Source organism: Mustelus asterias, chromosome 28 (assembly GCF_964213995.1).
Source record: "Mustelus asterias chromosome 28, sMusAst1.hap1.1, whole genome shotgun sequence".
Lineage (NCBI taxonomy): Eukaryota > Metazoa > Chordata > Chondrichthyes > Carcharhiniformes > Triakidae > Mustelus > Mustelus asterias.
This window is the reverse complement of record NC_135828.1, coordinates 10866912-10888127: the sequence shown is the minus strand read 5'-3', so window position 1 is coordinate 10888127 and position 21216 is coordinate 10866912. Positions and strand designations below refer to the sequence as shown.

The 21216-nt window shown below is 45.1% G+C and overlaps 1 protein-coding gene and 1 long non-coding RNA gene across 4 annotated transcripts in view; one reads left to right on the top strand and one right to left on the bottom strand.

Moving 5' to 3' along the window:
* Positions 1 to 1864, bottom strand: part of LOC144480244 (uncharacterized) — a 67289-nt gene extending 65425 nt beyond the window's left edge. The window contains exon 1 of the long non-coding RNA XR_013495632.1: positions 1246 to 1864. This is a non-coding gene — a long non-coding RNA (uncharacterized LOC144480244). The remainder of the gene's footprint in view (positions 1 to 1245) is intronic.
* Positions 1865 to 2510: 646 nt separating this feature from the next.
* Positions 2511 to 21103, top strand: LOC144480236 (peptidyl-prolyl cis-trans isomerase-like). Of its 3 annotated transcripts, none has more exons than XM_078199501.1 (6): positions 2511 to 2744; positions 8662 to 8692; positions 8770 to 8858; positions 8956 to 9052; positions 20753 to 20828; positions 20914 to 21103. In XM_078199501.1, exons 1-6 carry the CDS (start codon positions 2667 to 2669, stop codon positions 21047 to 21049), a joined length of 507 nt encoding a protein of 168 aa, XP_078055627.1. In that variant the 5' UTR covers positions 2511 to 2666; the 3' UTR covers positions 21050 to 21103. The 3 variants fall into 3 exon arrangements, with proteins under 3 accessions (XP_078055627.1, XP_078055629.1, XP_078055628.1); XM_078199503.1 differs by lacking the exon at positions 2511 to 2744 and adding an exon at positions 3518 to 3662; XM_078199502.1 differs by lacking the exon at positions 2511 to 2744 and adding an exon at positions 5790 to 5916.
* Positions 21104 to 21216: the final 113 nt, after the last annotated feature.

Here is a 21216-nt window from a genome sequence, read left to right as displayed (position 1 = left end):
ATGAATCACCTCACATTTATCAGGGTTAAATTCTATTTGCCATTTTTCAGCCCAGCTTTGCCTCCTATCTATGTCTCTTTGCAGCCTACAACAGCCCTCCACCTCATCCACCACTCCACCAATCTTGGTGTCATCAACAAATTTACTGATCCACCCTTCAGCCCCCTCCTCTAAGTCATTAATAAAAATCACAAAGAGCAGAGGACCAAGCACTGATCCCTGTGGCACTCCGCTAGCAACCTGCCTCCAGTCCAAAAATTTTCCATCCACCACCACCCTCTGTCTTCGATCAGATAGCCTGTTACCTATCCAATCGGCCAACTTTCCCTCTATCCCACACCTCCTCACTTTCATCATAAGCCGACCATGGGGGACCTTATCAAACGCCTTACTAAAATCCATGTATATGACATCAACTGCCCTACCTTCATCAACACACTTAGTTACCTCCTCAAAAAATTCAATCAAATTTGTGAGGCACGACTTGCCCTTCACGAATCCGTGCTGACTATCCCGGATTAATCCGCATCTTTCTAAATGGTCGTAAATCCCATCCCTAAGGACCTTTTCCATCAATTTACCAACCACCAAAGTAAGACTAACAGGTCTATAATTACCAGGGTCATTTCTATTCCCTTTCTTCAACAGAGGAACAACATTCGCCACTCTCCAGTCCTCTGGCACCAACCCGTGGACAGTGAGGACCCAAAGATCAAAGCCAAAGGCTCTGCAATCTCATTCCTTGCCTCCCAAAGAATCCTAGGATATATTTCATCAGGCCCAGGGGACTTATCGAGTGTCTTGTTGGAGAGTCTGTTTCTGTCTAGGCTGGCTCCTCGATTAAATTATCCAATTTATTAGGGACCAGATCAGAAACCCCAAAGTATGTTATGAAGCCCGTCTGGACCCCAAGTATTTAAAAAAAAAAAAAAAAAATTTTTTGGCATTAGTGTGATGATAATGTGTTTCACTCCAGGTGTGATTCTATTGACATTTCGAAATACATAAACATGGCAAGATACAATTCTTAACTGCTAATCTATCTATTGGTTCCAATTTAAGCAATATTCCTCATAGACTTAAACTGCCCCTAAAAAAATCGGTCAGCAAACACAACCCTGTGTGTTGTATTTATCATTTTCACTTTGGAAAATTACAGTTGAATTGACTTCCAAGGCCCTGTGCATCCCTGATCACAATAACTCATTGTGTAAAAGAAAAGAAATGTTCCCTTTTGGCAATTACCTTAAATAACTGTCGTTTGGATACCGAATCTTCTGCCAGTGGAAAACGTTTCTCCGTGTTTACTCTTATCAAAACCGTTCATGGTTTTGAACACATCTATCAAGTCTTTTCTTGGACTCCTAGGCTTGGAGGAGCTTCTCCAATCTCTCCAAATAACTGAAGTCGCATGTCTCTTCTGCGCTTTTGCTAATATCCATCTTAAATCTCTCACCCACAATTAAGAACAGATCAATGGTGTTGGCATAACTTGCCCACTCTTGTTCTTGAGTAAAGCCAAACGTTTGGAATGATTGCATGCAAGGACACGTAGCATGGTAAACACGGCTGGGTGACGGGTTGCCACATGGGACCGCCAAACAGTGTCAATAACAAGGTTTTTTTTTGTTAAGTGAAAAACAATAACATGTTGCCACGGCTGACACCCAGCTTTACCTCACCACCATCTTCCCTCACAATCCCCTCCAATGCCTACAGGCTGCTTCTCCCAACTCCAGCACTGGGTGAGGGGACATTTCCTTCAGTTGATCCTTGGGAAGACCCAGCATCATCACTGGATGGGCCAAATGACCCTGGTCCACTTGCTTCCTATCCCATGTCAGTTGTTGCTGCTGTTGTTGACAATTTGCTGTAGATTCTGATTCGGCCACGCCCTCATCGTGAGGGACAGCCAATGGATGCTGAGGCCCACGCCCTCTCAACCACAAACAGCCAATGGGTGCGGGTGGCCACGCCCTCTGTGAGGGACAGCCAACGGGTGATTCCCCCATCCCGCTGACTGACAGTTAACGTTCCTTCTGCCCCCGCCCCCCAAGAAATAACGGTCTCTCTGGCCCCGCCCTTTCGACGGCCCTCAGCCGAACGGCGCGTGCAGTCGCATCCCCTCTGACTGACAGCCAATGGGTGCTGGTGGCCACGCCCTATCAGTGACAGACAGCCAATGGGTGATCCTTGTCCCGCTGATTGACAGGTGCTGGACCCGCCCTCCTGCCGACTCCGAAATAACGGTCCATCTGGCCCCGCCCATTTGATGTCCGGCGGCCGTGAGCGGCCCCGCCCTCTCGCTGAGTTACAGCCAATGGGGTGTTAGCGGCCCCGCCCTCGCTGAGTTACAGCCAATGGGGTGTTAGCGGCCCCGCCCTCTCGGTGACAGCAGGCCAATGGGTGTTGGTGGTCCTGCACCCTCAGGCTGGGTGACTGACAGCCGGCTGCCCTGACCCCGCCCCCTTTCCATCACCTCAGAGAGCCGGTGGTCTGGAGTTAACACGACACCAGGCTGAAGTCCAACAGAGCAGCGCTCCGAAAGCTAAGGGGATTTGCTGCCAAATAAACCTGTTGGACTTTAACCTGGTGTTGTTAAAACTCTTACTGTGTTCACCCCAGTCCAACGCCGGCATCTCCGCATCGTTAACTCTGGCAGCATCATGGCCAAGAGCCCGAATCCCCGAGTTTACATGGACATCGCCTCCCGGGGCAACACGCTGGGCCGCATCGTGATTGAGGTGAGCCGGAGGTTGTTTGTGTGTTCGGGTTTGAGGAGCGGGTGTGTTCCATCCCTTCATCTGAGGCATCGGGAGCTGCTGGATTTCACTGGAGTTTTTTATTTGTTGGGGGGGGGGGGGGGAATGATGCGAGGTGTTAGCCCCCTTTCCTCATTGATGGGAATTCCTCACTGACACCGGTTATCCCGCCTGTTGACCGCACATTCATGGACCGCGCCATAAATGGTCCTTATTCACCTGTGCGGTGAGGTTGGAGCAAGTCAGCTGGCGTCCTCTCTCACTTGCTGATTGACAGTTGCCAGGGCTCCCGCTGCTTCCGGCCTAAAGGGGAGGGTATTTCCGCCTCGCTGGCTGATTGATAGCCACTGGTTTTGCTGCTCCTTCCGGTCTATGGGAGACTATTTCCGCCCTGCTAGTTGACTGACAGCCGAACACTGGCGGCTTCCGGTCTGGGGGGAGGGTGTTTCCAGCCCGCTCTCTTGTCGCCAGCTGCCCCCCCCCCACACACTGGTGCTTCCGGTCCGGTGGGCAGGTGTTTCCGCCCCGCTGTGCGATTGCCAACTAACGTTCATGCTGCTGCTGCCGATCCGAGGTGGTACTTCCGCCCCGCACTGCATTCCAGCTTGCCCCGCCCAGACATGTCCCTTTCCGGTCCGGGAGGAAGGCATTTCCGCCCCGCCCTGTGATTGACAGTTCTCCTCCTGGGGCGAGCGCGTGCGCAGTTTGCCCTCTCCCCTGCCCAGTGGCTAACATGTTGTCTGCTGCCCGCTATCACAAGCATTGGGGCAGAGGCGCCGGCGCCCTGTGCAGACGGTTGTCCCTGGTCCGCGATGGTGCAGCTCGAAGGCTGGCGGCAAGCCTCGCGTTTACATGGACATTACTGCGGGTGACAAGCCCCAAGGTCGGATCGTGATGGAGGTGAGTCGGGTTCCTGGACATTGCTCACTCCTGTCTCGCACCAAACGTGCTGCCAAAGGGAGTGGACAACTTTAGTACACCTAGGAGGAGTTTGAGTGGAAGCAAGTGATGGTTCTGAACATGTGGTCATAGAACTCACTCATAAAACTCACTCATAGAAACCCTACAGTGCAGAAGGAGGCCATTTGGCCCATCGAGTCTGCACCGACCACAATCCCACCCAGGCCCTACCCCCACATATTTACCCGCTAATCCCTCTAACCTACGCATCTCAGGATTCTAAGGGGCAATTTTTAACCTGGCCAATCAACCTAACCCGCACATCTTTGGACTGTGGGAGGAAACCGGAGCACCCGGAGGAAACCCACACAGACACGAGGAGAATGTGCAAACTCCACACAGACAGTGACCCGAGCCGGGAATCGAACCTGGGACCCTGGAGCTGTGAAGCAGCAGTGCTAACCACTGCGCTACCGTGCAGTGGAGCACAGGTCAGCAGTGGAGCAAGTTGAATTTCTGCCCTATTGTCCTGCAGTGGTATTGCAATTGATGGCAGCAATGGAAATTCACAGCACAGAACCAATTGGGGCACTCCCCACCCCCTAAACCACCAAAAAATACCAGTTAGAGCACAAAGGACAATACAGCACAGGAACAGGCCCTCCAAGCCCGCGCCGCTCCCTGGTCCAAACTAGACCATTCTTTTGTATCCCTCCATTCCCACTCCGTTCATATGGCTGTCTAGATAAGTCTTAAATGTTCCCAGTGTGTCCGCCTCCACCACCTTGCCTGGCAGCGCATTCCAGGCCCCCACCACCCTCTGTGTAAAATATGTCCTTCTGATATCTGTGTTAAACCTCCCCCCCCTTCACCTTGAACCTATGACCCCTCGTGAACGTCACCACCGACCTGGAGAAAAGCTTCCCACCGTTTACCCTATCTATGCCTTTCATAATTTTATACACCTCTATCAAGTCTCCCCTCATCCTCCGTCTTTCCAGGGAGAACAACCCCAGTTTACCCAATCTCTCCTCATAACTAAGCCCCTCCATACCAGGCAACATCCTGGTAAACCTCCTCTGTACTCTCTCCAAAGCCTCCACGTCCTTCTGGTAGTGTGGCGACCAGAACTGGACGCAGTATTCCAAATGCGGCCAAACCAACGTTCTATACATCTGCAACATCAGACCCCAACTTTTATACTCTATGCCCCGTCCTATAAAGGCAAGCATGCCATATGCCTTCTTCACCACCTTCTCCACCTGTGACGTCACTTTCAAGGATCTGTGGACTTGCACACCCAGGTCCCTCTGCGTAGCTACACCCTTTATTGTTCTGCCATTTATCGTATAGCTCCTCCCTACATTATTTCTACCAAAATGCAGTTTGTAGATTGGAACATATACAATTACTGATTTAATAAAAACTCTGAGCAAGGTGCATTCCAAATAGCAACATGAAAAAGCAGCAAGTTAAAATTCTGGGCACAGTAAGAAGTCTCACAACACCAGGTTACAGTCTCAACAGGTTTACTTGGTAGCATGAGTTTCCGGAGTGCCGCTCCTTCATAAGGTGAGTGAAGGAGCAGCGCTCTGAAAGCTCGTGCTACCAAATAAACCTGTTGGACTTTAACCTAGTGTTGTGAGACTTCTTACTGTGCCCGTCCCAGTCCCAACGCCGGCATCTCCACATTAAAATTCTGGCTCATTGATGTCAGTAAGGAGTCTAACAACACCATGTTAAAAAGTCCAACAGGTTTATTTGGTTAACAGTTCCGAGCAGATCATATATGATCAACAATGGTCGTAATGATTAATTTCTCTTCCATTGTATTTCCTTGTTTAACGAGCAAGGTAAGCAAATTTCCTTTCTCTCGACAGACTGGTTTGTGAAGTCTCCTTTATGTAGTTAGCACATTTTAAAGAAAATGGCTCCAGTGATTGTATTTCTGAAATGAAATAGGTTGTCCTATTAGTACGGGCAAATGAAAAGGACACTGGTTAAATGAACCAATCCAGGATATTGTTACAGGAAGCTCCGACATTGCCTTAACCAAAGGCGGGGAGTAGCTTGTAGCCGATTGGTTTCTGCCTGTGCGCTAACGGATACTTTCTGCATTGCTACAGAGAGACCCACGCCCTGAGCAGACAGACAATCGCTCTGTTATAACGGAATCAGGATGGCTGCTCAGAATCCCCGCGTTTTCATGGATATTTCTGCGGACAGCAGGGCCCTCGGTCGGATCGTGATGGAGGTGAGTCGGGTTCCTGGACATCGGACTTAGTTTCAATGCTCATTCCTGTCTCGCACAAAACGTGCTGCCAAAAGGAGTGGAGAACTTTTCCAATTAATCTGAAATACTCTCCGGCGAGGGATAGAGATCTGATCCGGTTGGTAGTGAGTGGATGGGGAAACCTTTAGTGAAATCCTAGCAGCGATGGGAACATGTTTCAAAAATTAAAACTGGAAATACTCAGCAGACATGATGTGGAGATGCGGTGTTGGACAGGGGCAAACATTCTTACTCCACGTGGAGAGAGAAGCTGAGTCAGCCTTTGCGGCCCATTGTCTTTAAATTGGAGGGAGACAGGAAAAGAACCAGCGTTCACGTAGCTTATTTTACTCGGGAAAACATTGCAAATTATTTCACAGATGTCCTAATTTCTCAAACAGGGCCCCGAGATTAACTGGGGGAAGTGGGCCTGAAACACGCACTGAATGCAGACTGTAATTAGCGCGCGGCAATTTCCGGCCGCGCTCGTCTTGAATTGGGAAAATCCCGCCCGAGGTCCGCTTCCTGCCAACGACCATTCCCATGGACAAACAGCAATGGTGGTGCTGCTGCTGCTGCTCTTTTTACTCCTGTTGATATGCGGCCAAGCTAAAGTGGTGGCAAAAGAAAGCAAAACAAATGAGTATTGGATTTTATCAGTGATCGTGCCAGAATTGGAGATGAATTGCTATTCAGATGGTGAACATGGCAGTGTACTGGTACAATACTGTATTTTAGGTTAATTTAGGTAAATGCCTGGGATAGTTTGGGTTTCCATTCATTTGGAGGCAGTGATGCTTTGGAAAGAGGTACAGAGTGTAGCTGTGGGTTTAGTCAGGGATTCAAGCCTATATTAACACAAGCACAGAAATACAAAAGAGTATTGAATGGTCGGGGTAGGATTGGTTTGTATGCCAAATGCCCAAGGAGGTGATGTGAGATCATACCGCTTCTCATTGACCTAGTTGTAACAGAAACCAGTTCAAAATTTGTATCCACGTCATTATCCAGTTCTGATGAAGACTCTGCCTCTGAAAGATGAACTGTCACTTCACTCTGGCTGTTTTTGATTGACTTTGAGCATTTGTAGATTTCTATTTATTGATTGCTAAAATGGGGGGGGGGGGGGGGGGGGGGGTTGTTGGCTAGATGACCAGCATGTGTATTGCATTTGAAGGTCTGTGAGCTGAGAATATTTGGGGGGGGGGGGGGGGTTGCACATATGTAGTTCCCTTTTAATTTGAGTGATGATTAAAAAAACCTGGCAAACAAGTTTTAATCTGAAGATAAAGATCAGGTTATTACAAAATGACTGCTGCAATTTATTTAAATTTGAATATAGTAAAAATACAGTTATAAACACTTGAGTCTGCAAGATGCCATTGTGGGCTGGTTCCCCTCTTTTTGAAGTGAAGGGGTTGAAACCTGAAGTTTGGTCAGCAGCTGTGATTGCTTCAGCTTTGGATCAGTCAGTAGTGCCTTTTTTTAACAGACTCAGAAAGCAGAACCGATTCTGAAGTGAGTGATAGTTCAGTTCACTTTTTTCAGTACTGCATGGTGGTGGCTCTGGGTAGCCTGGTTTTAGTACAGCGATTGCTCTTTTCTGGAAATCTTCCTTAGTTTCTGTTGAGATGTTTCACATGTTCAGGATGGCCCTATACCAAAATGGCTGTCACAGTCTGTCTTTATGTGACATGACCAAATATGCCACGCCCTCATCCAAATATGGTAAGTGGAATTTAATTTAGCAATCCAAAGTCCCCTTCTCAACTGCGGAGTTCAAAGGGGCCAAGGTTTTCACAGCTTCAGAGATTGGCATTGTCTGTTTGCAGACTCATGAAATTTAAAGTCTTTTCACATCTGGATGTGTCTGTCTGAAATCCACTTGGCATTTTCAGAAATCTCGAAACAGGTGACTTTCAGCTGCCATCTTTATGACTTAGTGACCAATTAATGCTAACAGAGTGTGGAGTGTGCAGGTGGATGGGTGTGGACAAGCCTGCCTCCCTGCTGCTGTGCCCTGTCTGTAATAAAAGATCATTGCACAGTTTGTTGATCACCAAGGAACTGAAGACAAGCACAAAAGATTACCATCAATGATACTGGTTTACATTGAATATGGAACTGACTGAAATTTGGATTTCCCTATGATGTCAGTGGAGATCTTGTGGTGCACTGAGTAGCACCCCTGCCTCTGAGCCAAAAGCTCTTGGTTTTCATCCCATCCCAGGACTTGATTGCCAAGAAAGGTGTGTTCATAATGTGACCAAGCAGGTTGAGTATTGTCCTGTAACTTCTCCCAACACATGCCCACAGCTAGTGGTAAGAGCTGGAGGGGTTCCTGGTCAGCCACGTGATGCAGAGAATATTGGAACCTCTACCATCACTGTCTCCAGACTACAACATGTATGCAAAAGTGCATGTGGTTTCAGCAAGAATGAGTGAACTGCAACCAGACTGCATGGAAGACTGAGTTTTGGGATTTCCCTACAAAAGAAAATTGAAAAATCACTTGCATTATATGTTTTTATTGATCAGAAATCCAGTAAAGTAATCTCACAATCAGCATTCTTGTATCTTCTGTTTACACTGCTGCTCTGTACAAAGTTGTTCTTGTGTAATTACCATTGAGATAATGTTTGAAAAATGATTGTCTGTAAAGCTGTGGTATTTTCATTATTGTCCATGACGGATATACTGAAGTTGTGCACTGCTTTTCTCTTTCAGCTCATGGCTGATGTCGTCCCAAAAACTGCAGGTAAGTCCCAGAAACTGAGATGAGGAAATTCTCCGTTGTTTAAAGGTGTTCTCTTACTCTGAATGACTTTGTTGCAGAAAATTTCCGTGCATTATGCACTAATGAGAAGGGATTTGGTTACAAGGGCTCCTCATTCCACAGAATCATTCCTGGATTCATGTGCCAGGTAAAGGACCAATGTTATTTTGTATCGAGTTGGGAATCTCTCTTTTTTACCTGTTTGAGTAAATGATTGAAGAGCTGTTCAACTTTCATTTGTTCAGGGTGGTGACTTCACAAATCATAATGGCACCGGTGGGAAGTCCATCTATGGTGAAAAGTTTCGGGATGAGAATTTCCAGCTGAAGCACACAGGAGCTGGTAAGTCGGGTGTTTTCATTGTTGGGGTGGGAAAGGTGTTTCAAGGGAGTTGAGTTTTTGGGAGAATATAGTGGTCAGATGGATCTAGGGGAGGGATTGAGTGAGGGGGCGGGTGATGATATGTCATGGCAGGGCAGTGAAATCCTGGCCTTGGAAACTTCTCAAATATACTTGAAAATCAAGAATGAACAGGAGGATGGATTATCACCATGCTGAAAAAGCTTGGCTAACAAGCTTGGCTTAGCTTGATCTAAAAGCTAACAAGTCCTCAGGATCTGGTGATCTGCATCCCAGGATTTGGAAGTGGCTGGAGATAGAGTAGACACACTGGTTATAATTGTAAATTCATTAGATTCTGCAAGGGTCCCAATGGATTGGAAATTCACTAATGTAACACTTTTTTTATCTAGGAAAGGAGGGAGAAGTTGGCCAAATGCTGTACATGGGGGAAATTGCTAAAATCCATTATTTAAGGAAGTAATAGCAGGATACTTATCAACAGTTTGATTAGATAGTGTCAACGTGACTTTGTTAAAGGGAAATTATTTCATTAGTATTTTTTTGGAGCAAGTGTCAACCTAGGTGGATAAAGGAAAACATGTAGATTTGGTGTGCTTGGATTTTCAAAAGGCATTTGATAAGGTGCTATATCAAAGATTCCAACATAAGATAGGATTACATAGTGTCGGGACAAACATGTTGGTATGAGGATTGTATAGCTAAGAGGAAACTGAGTGTAGGTGGGTTGGAAAGCTGTAACTAGTGGAGCGCCACAGGAATTCAGTGCTGGGGCCTCCATTATTTACAGTCTACATCACCTGAACTTGGGTGAAGGAACCATGTCACCAAGATGCATAGGAAAGTAAGTTGTTAAGACGAGGTAAAGTGTCTGCAAAAGGATATAGATAGGTTAAGTGAATGAGCAAAAAATTGGCAGATGGAGCATAATATGGGAAAAATGTGAACTTGTCCACTTTGGCAAGAATACAAAAGCAACATACTATGTAAATAGAAATGAGATTACAAAACTCTGGTACAGAGGGATTTGCTGTCCTGGTACAAAAAGTTAATATGCAGGTACAGCAAGTGATTAGGGTGGCAAATTGAGTATTGGTGTTTATTGAGGGGAATATAAAAGTAGCAGGTTTTACTGTGGCTGTTCAGGGGCCTTGGTGAGACCATGTCTGGAATATTGTACCATGTATAGCTTTGGTTTCTTAATTATATATTTTTCCAAATAATGTTAGAAGCAGTTCAGCATTTAACTCATTCTTGGGCTGAAGGTCTTATAAAGAGAGGTTGAAGGAATTTGGGTCCATGTGTTTTGGAGTTCAGAAGAGTGATCTGATTGAAACGTGGTGATATTACTATGTTTCTGTAGAATGTTTTAAGGTTCAGTTCTTTTTCTACAGGGTTTCAGTATGTCCGGAGAGGATGTAGCATAGATGCTGAGAAAGCAGGATAATTGCTCATTTAGCCATGTTGTGTTTACTTAGCAGAAGGCTAATACACTCTTACAAAAGAACAGGCCCCCTCATTTTATTATTGAAGAAATTGGAGGAGCAAGGTTTTAAGCAGCAATTTCTGTTTCATTTGGTTGCTGACTGGACCTGTTTAAAGAAGAAGTCTGCTTTTTCTCTCTCTGCAAATTCAGGACTTTCTACACTAATTTAAAGCAAGTATGCCTGGATTTGCTAACTATATTTAAAGTGGGTTTAAGTCTATGGGGAAACTTGCTTACTTGGAATTGAAAAAATGGTCAGTTAGATATTGGAGTTTCTTTGTCGTATTTAAAGATTGTTAAACTGCTTCATTTTGTTAGAATTATACTTAAAATGTAATAAATGAAACACATTTGGATAAAAGATTCCTAAGTTGCCACTCCTAGAATGAAGCATCCTTTCCTCGCTATGCCAAAATAAAGAAAGTGTTGGGTCTAGTCTGGCTTCACGCTATACCTTTGGGTCCGGGACCCGAGAACATATCCTGAGGAATTTGATGTAATGGATAATAGGAGATTGTTTCCACTTGAGTAGAAGATCCGAATTAGGGGATACAGTTTGAATGAAGTGTCTCTTTTCAGACCAAAGTGAGGAGTTATTTTTGATAAGGGAGCTGAGACTTATTGGGGGGGTGGGCAGACAACAAAGTTGATTTGTGACAACAACCAGATCAGCCATGATGGTATTGAATGGCCTACTGCTCCTCAATTCTGAATTGGGGATTTTTTAGTTGTATTTTTATTTGGTCTTTGCTCGGAGCTCATTTGGGTTTCTGGTTTGGTGATTTATCTTTTCTGTGTGGGGAGCTAACGTGATTGAGTTCTTTTGGGATATGTGAATTGTAGCTCAGGAAGGTGGAAAGGAGGAGAATCGTCATGTGCTGAACAATGTTCATGGGCAACTTACATTTTAAAAACTCATGGTTTGCATTGTGCTGGAAAATGTTCCAAGCAAAATGACAAAAGTTGAGCGGTGTGTTTATTGCATTACACAGCACCAGTTACTGCATCACTGCACACCTACACAACTCGGGCTAACAGTACTCAGTAACTGAGTAGCCTTCTCTCTGGAGTGAATTTTGAATCCCCAAACATCTGACTCAGTTGTCCACAAAGCCACGGCTGACCTTCTTAATGATGTGGACAGAGGGAGATCTTGTGACAGTGATAGCATCCCTACCTTTGCGTTCAAGTCCCACATCCCATTGATGGCCATAGAAAGTATGTGCATAATGTGATCAAGCAGGTTGATTATCAGCCTTTAAATGACTCTAAACACACATGATGGCCGGTGCTAAAGAGCAGCAGAGTTTCCTGATCAGTCATCTTGTGGAGTGAACAGCAAGGCACTGCAGTGCTTTATCAAGCATAATCATGGATTTACCCAAGAGACATCCATGGTGATCAATGCCCTTTTAAGGCCTGGTACTTAGAAGAGGATGTGGGCAGCTTGTGACTCATTGCCTTGAATTTATTTGATTTGATTTATTATTGTCACATGTATTAACATAGTGAAAAGTATTATTTCTTGCCTGCTATGCAGAGAAAGCATACCATTCATAGAGAAGGAAAGGAGAGAGTGCAGAATGTAGTGTTACAGTCATAGCTAGGGTGTAGAGAAAGATCAATGTAATGCAAGGTAGTCCATTCAAAAGTCTGACAGCAGCAGTGGAAAAAGCTGTTCTTGGGTTGGTACGTGACCTCAGACTTTTGTATCTTTTTCCTGAAGGAAGAAGGTGGAAGAGAGAATGTCTGGGGTGCGTGGGATCCCTAATTATGCTGGCTGCTTTGCTGAGGTAGTGGGAAGTGTAGACAGTCAATGGATGGGAGGCTGATTTGCATGATGGATTGGTCAAGGGATGATATAATTTGAGTCAATACAGAAGTAATTTCTTCTTGTGGGGGAATCCAGAATAACAACAAAACTATCAATAGGATTCTTTCGAATAGCAACAGAAGCTAATATTAAACAATTGATTATATTCCATGGGTTACAACATTTTAGATATTTGACCTTTTTTGTTATGATAAGTAAATGCTGGGCTTCCCAAATAACTTGCAAATGTATTTTGAGGGTGTTATCGGGAATCGGGAGAGAATTTCAACCTCCGATGAAGATCTTAAAATTCATACATTCTCATTTCATTAGAACAAAGCACTTTCTCACACAAAGACAAATTCATTCTCAGCAATTGTCAGTTCCTCTCTTTTTAGCCATAACTGGACTTCTTTAAGTTCTGGACATAGAAACTAGGAACCGGAGTATGCCATTTGGCCCTTTGAGCCCGCTTTGAGTATAATTATGGGTGATCCTCTACCTTGAGCCATATTCCTGCTTTCCCTCCATACTCCTTGATGCCAAAAACTAGGAGCAGGCCATTCAGCCTACCGTGCCTGCTCCACCATTCAATATGATCATAACTGATCCTCTGCATATCATATTCCTGCTTCCTCCCCATACCCCTTGATGCCATTAAAATCTATCGACATAGCGTTCGCAATTGCGTTTAAATTCCCAGGAATGTGCATGATTTTTAAGTGGTATAGTTGGAGGAACAAATTCCTAAGGGGTGACCTGGCCATTCTGGGTCATGAAACCTTTCCACAAAGCTTAACAGATTATGGTCAGAACAGACTGGTTTCTCTGTTACGCCTTTCAGACATGTATCTGTTTGAGAGCCAGTAATAAACCAAGGGTTTTCTTCTCTTCTGTTGAGAAATGTTTCTGATGCTTATTTCAGAGAAGTACCCAATTGCTCTCTATATTCCAGATCTGACCTCCTGTGGAAGATCAGTCCTTGCTGCGATGTCACTTGCATCAATGGCCACTTTATATGTCTGGTTTCCAAGCACAAGTCTGCCTATTAAAATGGTCTTCCAACTACTAGAAAGCTCTTTGGCATTTCAGTCCATTCTGCTGTTTTTTTTTCTGCAGTAGATCGGGATAGCTGCTGTGCTAAAGATTGGGATGAACTTGCAGTAAAACCCACATATCTCAAAAACGTCAAACTGTGTGGTGGGAAAGAGGAAACATAAGATAGAGAACGCCATTCAGTCCTTTAAGCCTGCTCCGCCATTCATCACAATTATGGCTGATCATCCAACTCAATAGCCTAATCCTGCTTTCTCCCCATAACCTGTGATCCCATTCGCTCCAAGTGCTATGTCTAACCACCTCTTGAATGCGTTCAATGTTTTGGCATCAACTACTTCCTGTGGTAATGTATTCCACAGGCTTACCACTCTTTGGGTGAAGAAATATCTCCTCTTCTCCATCCTAAATGGTCTACCCAGAATCCTCAGACTGTGACCCCTGGTTCTGGACTCCCCCCACCATCGGGAACATCCTTCCTGCATCCACCCTTTCTAGTCCTGTTAGAATTTTATAAGTCAGAGATTCCCCCCTCATTCGTCTGAACTTCAGCGAAAACAATCCTAACCTAGTCAATCTCTCCTCATGCATGATTCCTGCCATCCCAGGAATCCAACTTATAAACAGTTGCAGAACTCCCTCGAGCAAGAACATCCTTCCTCAAAAAAGATCAAAACTGCACACAATATTCTTGGTGTGACCTCCCAAAGGCTCTGTATAATTGCAACAACACATCCCTGCTCCTGTACTCAACCCCTCGCAATGAAGGCCAACAGACCATTTGCTGCCTTTACCACCTGCTGCACCTGCATGCTTACCTTCAGCGACTGGTGCGCCAGAACACCCAGGTCCTGTTGCGCACACCCCCCTCCCAATTTACAGGCATTCGGGTAGTAATCTGCCACCTTGTTTTTGCTTCCAAAATGAATCACATTTAATCCAAATTATACTGCATCTGCCATTGATTTGCCCACTCACCCAACTTGTCTAGGTCATGCTGAAGGATCTCTGCATCCTCGTCACAGTTCACCCTCCCACCCAACTTGATATCATCTGCAAACTGAGATGTTACATTTTGTTCCCTCATCCAAATCATTACTATATATTGTGAATAGCTGGGGTCCTAGCACCGATCCCTGTGGCACCCCCACTAGTTATTGCCTGCCAATTTGAAAAGGACCCATTAATTCCTACTGTTTCTTCTCTGCCAACCAGTTTTCTATCCATCTCAATACACTTCACCCAATTCTATGCGCTTTAATCTTGCACGATAATCTCTTATGCAGGACTTTGTCAAACGCTTTCTGAAAATTCAAATATACCACATCAACTGGCTCCCCCTTGTTAACTCTACTAATTACATCTTTGAAGAATTCCAATAGATTTGTCAAGCAAGATTCCCCCATGGGCTACATGGGAACTTACAGCTTATACTTTGGCAGCCCTGGGAATATCTTTGCCCTAGATGGGTCAGTAGCATTAGTGAACTTGCTCTTTGCAAGATTGGTCACTAGGTCAGCTTACTGTACTCTCTGGAAAAGGGCTTCTAGGTGTCGTTTTACACTAGGAAGTCATCCAGGTACACTATGCAATTAGATAAGCCTGCCAATACAGGATTCATCAGCCTTTGGAAATTAGCCAAGGCATTTCCGGCTCTGAAGGGCATAACTTGATACCGGTATAATCTGCCCAGTGTTGGGAAGGTGGAGATTTCCTTCACACGGTCTGTCAAGGGAAAATACCAGTATGCCTTCAGTAAAACTATCTTTGTGATATAGGTTACTTTCCCTACCTTTGTGCAGTCTTCCTGCCGGGGTATCAGATGTGAGTCAGTGCAGGTTGTTGCATTAACTTTTTGATTTGTCAATGTAGAACTTCCCGGAGCTGTCTGGTTTGAACACTAGCACAAATGTGGAGCTCCAGCTACAGTTACAAGGCTCTACTGGTTGGTGCTGTAGCACGTAGTTAATGTCCTCGCAGTCATAGGCCAACTTTTCTGGGCACAGATGATAGGGCTGTGCCTTATGGGAAGAGCCTCTCCCACATCCACATAATTTTGGGGGTTTAAAGTGGTGCAGCCTTTAAATGTAATGAGCAGCTTTGTCAGGACTGTTTGCAGATCTGAGGGGTTTCTACTTTCTCATTTTAATGTTGTAGCATTCAGAGACTGCTCCTGCCTCTGCTTCAGTGTGAGCAGTCTGAGCTAATGTTTTAACTGTGGGTCAGCTTGCAGGGCCGCTACCAAGAAAGATTTATTTATTCCCCATGGAGTTTAAAATAACCAGAACAGAGGGTCTTCTGTCTGCAGTGCTACTTCAGCTTCCTCTGACTGAGCTTGTTTGGCCACAGACAAGTGCCAGGCACTTTGTCCTGCAGCTGTTGGGTCTGCTTGACCTCACTGGGCTTTTTGAGACCACTGGCAATGTTATTACCTTTTGATCCTGTCAGGTTATTGCCGAGTAGCAGCTCCCATTCACAGGCAAGTGGGGCAAAGCAGTCTTGATACAAGGTCAGGCTGGATTCACCTGGAATAGGGGGATGATCACGTACCTTCCTTCAATCCTCTTTACCAACACCTTGGCACTTGTAGCTCTCTGGTGGGAAGATTGTCCCTTTACCCGAGATACTGGCTGGAGCCTGTATTCCTCACTATTATTACGAGCATATGGGATACTCGCCTTTATCAGCTGTGGCACAGAATACAAAAACAGGGAGGGCAGGCGGGAACTGTATAAAATGCTGGTTAGGCTACAACTGGAGTTCTGCTTGCAGTTCTGGTCACATTATAGGAAGTGTTTGGACTGGAGAGGGTGCAGAGCAGATTTATCAGGATGCTGCCTGGGCTGGAGGGTCTGAGCTATGAGGAAAGACTGGATAGGCTCTTTTCCTTGCAACAGTGAAGATTGATAGGGGACCTGATAGCAGTGTATAAGATTGAGGGGTGTGGATAGGAAGGCACTTTTTTCCATTGGTAAAGGGGTCAATAACCAGGGAGCATAAATTTAAGGTAAGAGGGGAGTTGAGTTTTTCACCCAGAGGATTGTGGGAGTCTGGAACTCGCTACCAGACGGTGATTAAATCAGAAACTTGTAATATTTAAGAAGTATGAAGATTTTCACTTATTCTGCCATACTGCAGGGCTATGGACCAAGTGCTGGAAAATGGGATTAGTATAGTCAGATCTTTGACAGGCTTGGACATGATGGGCCAAATGGCCACCTCCTGTGCTGTAAACATCAATGCATGTAGGCTTAACTTGCCTCTCCCTGGGGAAATGTGGTCACCCTTCCTTTAGATACAAAATTGCAATTACACTCAGGGATTTGTTTCATCACATCTGTACTCGGAAGTGCCCCTCCAGGGGTTCAGAGCTGTTGCTGAGTCTGCCATGGACCCTGATAAAATCCCGCTGGTTATTCCAAGAGCCTTCAGCAGTTGGTCTGAATGTGCCCTACCTTTCAGCAGTTAATGCACAGTGACTTTTTGGCCTCGCCTTTCATTTCAGCACACCTGTTTCTGTCCTCCTCGGGTTAGGAGAGGGTCTCTTTGGAACAAGGGTTTGTGGGTCAGCTTATAATTGTCAGTCAGCGTGGCTTGTTGCCTCACCCCTCTGACCCTTTGCTCCTCTAGACCCATTCTTTTTGATTGGGGTATGGAGTTTTTAAACTGCTCACTGGTCAAAAGCAAGGTGCTTGAGCCTGTCAAATTTAAGTTGCACCGATCAGGATATTTCCTGAGGGTATGGAATATCTGATGGTACATCTCTAGCAGTAACTAGTACACAATATAGCCCCTTTCATTGCCTCATAGTCAGTGACATTTGTCTTGGGCAAGAAAATAAACCTTGAGCTTTTCCTGAAAGCTCTGCAATAATTAGGACCACTACTGGACTGAAGGGGACAAAGAAGGCTTCCATCTCTGGTTCATCAAACTTGGTGATTTAAATGAGCAAACTGGGATGCCTCAACCATTGAGTCTACCACAAGATTTCTGCTGCTGTTATATTTGAAACTCCCTTTCCCTTTTCTCTCTCTCCTTAAATTCTCTCTTCCATTCATTCCTTTCCTTTTCTCTCCACTGAAATTCTAATTTCCACTTCCCTAATTTCAATCTCTTCTGTCATGCAATCAGTTTCATGGAACTCCTTTTCCACCTGTAGTCACCTTTGGTCACACTGTTGTAAAATTTTGGGTTTTCTGGCTTTCACCTAATGCTAAGTGCCTTGCTAACGCTTTAACTGTTTGACATACAGAACTTCTAAGACCTGAAAAGCAACTTCCTCTGGTGGTGAGGCCACATTGGATTTGGTACTGGGAAATGAACCGGGCCAAATGTTAGATTTGGTTGTGGGAGAGCACTTTGGAGATAGTGACCACAATTCGGTGTCTTTTGTTATTGCAATGGAGAGGGATAGGGCCGTACGGCAGGGCAAAGTTTACAATTGGGGGAGAGGTAATTATGATGCGATTAGGCAAGAATTAGGGGGCATAAGATGGGAACATAAACTGTCAGAGAAAGGAACTAATGAAAAGTGGAACTTTTTCAAGGAACAAATACTGGATGTCCTTGATAGATATGTCCCTGTCAGGCAGGGAGGAAATGGCCGAGTGAGGGAACCATGGTTCACGAAAGAGGTGGAATGTTTTGTGAAAAGGAAGAGGGAAGCTTATGTAGGGATGAGGAAACAAGGTTCAGATGGCTCGATTGAGGGTTACAAGTTAGCAAGGAATGAGCTGAAAAGGGGGCGTAGGAGAGCTAGGAGGGGACACGAGAAGTCCTTGGCGGGTCGGATCAAGGAAAACCCCAAGGCTTTTTACTCTTATGTGAGGAATAAAAGAATGACCAGGGTGAGGTTAGGGCCGGTCAAGGACAGTAGTGGGAACTTGTGTATGGAGTCAGTAAAGATAGGCGAGGTGATGAATGAATACTTTTCTTCAGTGTTCACCAAGGAGAGGGGCCATGTTTTTGAGGAAGAGAAGGTGTTACAGGCTAATAGGCTGGAGGAAATAGATGTTCGGAGGGAGGATGTACTGGCAGTTTTGAATAAACTGAAGGTCGATAAGTCCCCTGGGCCTGATGAAATGTATCCTAGGATTCTTTGGGAGGCAAGGGATGAGATTGCAGAGCCTTTGGCTTTGATCTTTGGGTCCTCGCTGTCCACGGGGATGGTGCCAGAGGACTGGAGAATGGCGAATGTTGTTCCTCTGTTTAAGAAAGGGAATAGAAATGACCCTGGTAATTATAGACCGGTTAGTCTTTCTTCGGTGGTTGGTAAATTGATGGAAAAGGTCCTTAGAGATGGGATTTACGACCATTTAGAAAGATGCGGATTAATCCGGGATAGTCAGCACGGATTCGTGAAGGGCAAGTCGTGCCTCACAAATTTGATAGAATTTTTGGAGGAGGTAACTAAGTGTGTTGATGAAGGTAGGGCAGTTGATGTCATATACATGGATTTTAGTAAGGCGTTTGATAAGGTCCCCCATGGTCGGCTTATGATGAAAGTGAGGAGGTGTGGGATAGAGGGAAAGTTGGCCGATTGGATAGGTAACTGGCTGTGTGATTGAACACAGTAAGAAGTTTAACAACACCAGGTTAAAGTCCAACAGGTTTATTTGGTAGCAAAAGCCACACAAGCTTTCGGAGCTGCAAGCCCCTTCAGGTGAGTGGGAATTCTGTTTGTGAACAGAATTCCCACTCACCTGAAGGGGCTTGCAGCTCCGAAAGCTTGTGTGGCTTTTGCTACCAAATAAACCTGTTGGACTTTAACCTGGTGTTGTTAAACTTCTTACTGTGTTTACCCCAGTCCAACGCTGGCATCTCCACATCATGTGTGATTGAAGACAGAGGGTGGTGGTCGATGGAAAATTTTCGGATTGGAGGCAGGTTGCTAGCGGAGTGCCGCAGGGATCAGTGCTTGGTCCTCTGCTCTTTGTGATTTTTATTAATGACTTAGAGGAGGGGGCTGAAGGGTGGATCAGTAAATTTGCTGATGACACCAAGATTGGTGGAGTAGTGGATGAGGTGGAGGAGGGCTGTTGTAGGCTGCAAAGAGACATAGATAGGATGTAAAGCTGGGCTGAAAAATGGCAAATGGAGTTTAACCCTGATAAATGTGAGGTGATTCATTTTGGTAGGACTAATTTAAATGTGGATTACAGGGTCAAAGGTCGGGTTCTGAAGACTGTGGAGGAACAGAGAGATCTTGGGGTCCATATCCACAGATCTCTAAAGGTTGCCACTCAAGTGGATAGAGCTGTGAAGAAGGTCTATAGTGTGTTAGCTCTTATTAACAGGGGGTTGGAGTTTAAGAGCCGTGGGGTTATGCTGCAACTGTACAGGACCTTGGTGAGACCACATTTGGAATATTGTGTGCAGTTCTGGTCACCTCACTATAAGAAGGATGTGGAAGCGCTGGAAAGAGTGCAGAGGAGATTTACCAGGATGCTGCCTGGTTTGGAGGGTAGGTCTTATGAGGAAAGGTTGAGGGAGCTAGGGCTGTTCTCTCTGGAGCGGAGGAGGCTGAGGGGAGACTTAATAGAGGTTTATAAAATGATGAAGGGGATAGATAGAGTGAACGTTCAAAGACTATTTCCTCGGGTGGATGGAGCTATTACAAGGGGGCATAACTATAGGGTTCGTGGTGGGAGATATAGGAAGGATATCAGAGGTAGGTTCTTTACGCAGAGAGTGGTTGGGGTGTGGAATGGACTGCCTGCAGTGATAGTGGAGTCAGACACGTTAGGAACATTTAAGCGGTTATTGGATAGGCACATGGAGCACACCAGGATGATAGGGAGTGGGATAGCTTGATCTTGGTTTCAGATAAAGCTCGGCACAACATCGTGGGCCGAAGGGCCTGTTCTGTGCTGTACTGTTCTATGTTCTAAAAGTACTGGCATCAAAAGTGGTCATTTTTCCAGTTTAATAGTGCAGGCTCTAACCTTTTTTTTGCAATCTCTTCAAATTGGTTTCAAAGGAATAATTTACATTCTCCACTCGTAATTTATTTTTCATCTGGGGGAACAAATTCCAGACCACAAGCCACCAATTTATTACCCCTTTGTGGGAACAATCCTGGATGACCAGCCCAGGTGAGATTCCCCAAAGTTGCTGATCCAAGCATTTGATACCGTCTGGCTGGGATACTCCCAAATAGTTTCACTTCCAAACCATTGCATAATGTTCTCACTTCCATCCCCTTTTGGTTTGTCTTACCCTCTTCTTTCTTCCAGACCTAGTAATGTGTTATAACTCTAAGACAAAAAGTGAAAATCATACTGGAGGAAACTGAACACTGAGGGAATGCTTTTATTTCTTGTTATAGGTATCCTGTCTATGGCTAATGCTGGGCCAAATACAAATGGATCCCAGTTCTTTCTCTGTACTGCGGCAACTAGTTGGTAAGTGCAATTTTAATATTATCTCTCTCTACATTTTCACTGCAGGCATCATTGGTCGCTAATGTCTGTTGTTTGAATTTTGCAGGTTGAATGGGAAACATGTTGTGTTTGGTTCTGTGGTCGAGGGGATGGATGTTGTGAGGACAATGGAAAGTCTCGGCAGCCAAAGTGGAAAAACCTCCAAGAAAGTTACCATCACCGATTGTGGGCAGCTGAACTAATTGTATTTGCAAATGGAATTGTACAATTTAAATAAAATGTGATCATTTACACTTCTCCTTGTGTTATGTCACTATTTTGAAAAAATGATTTGAAGGGTTTGCAAGCATAACTATTTAAATGAAGTGGGAAACTCGGTTAAAAGGTATGACAGTGGAGGGAATTTCCT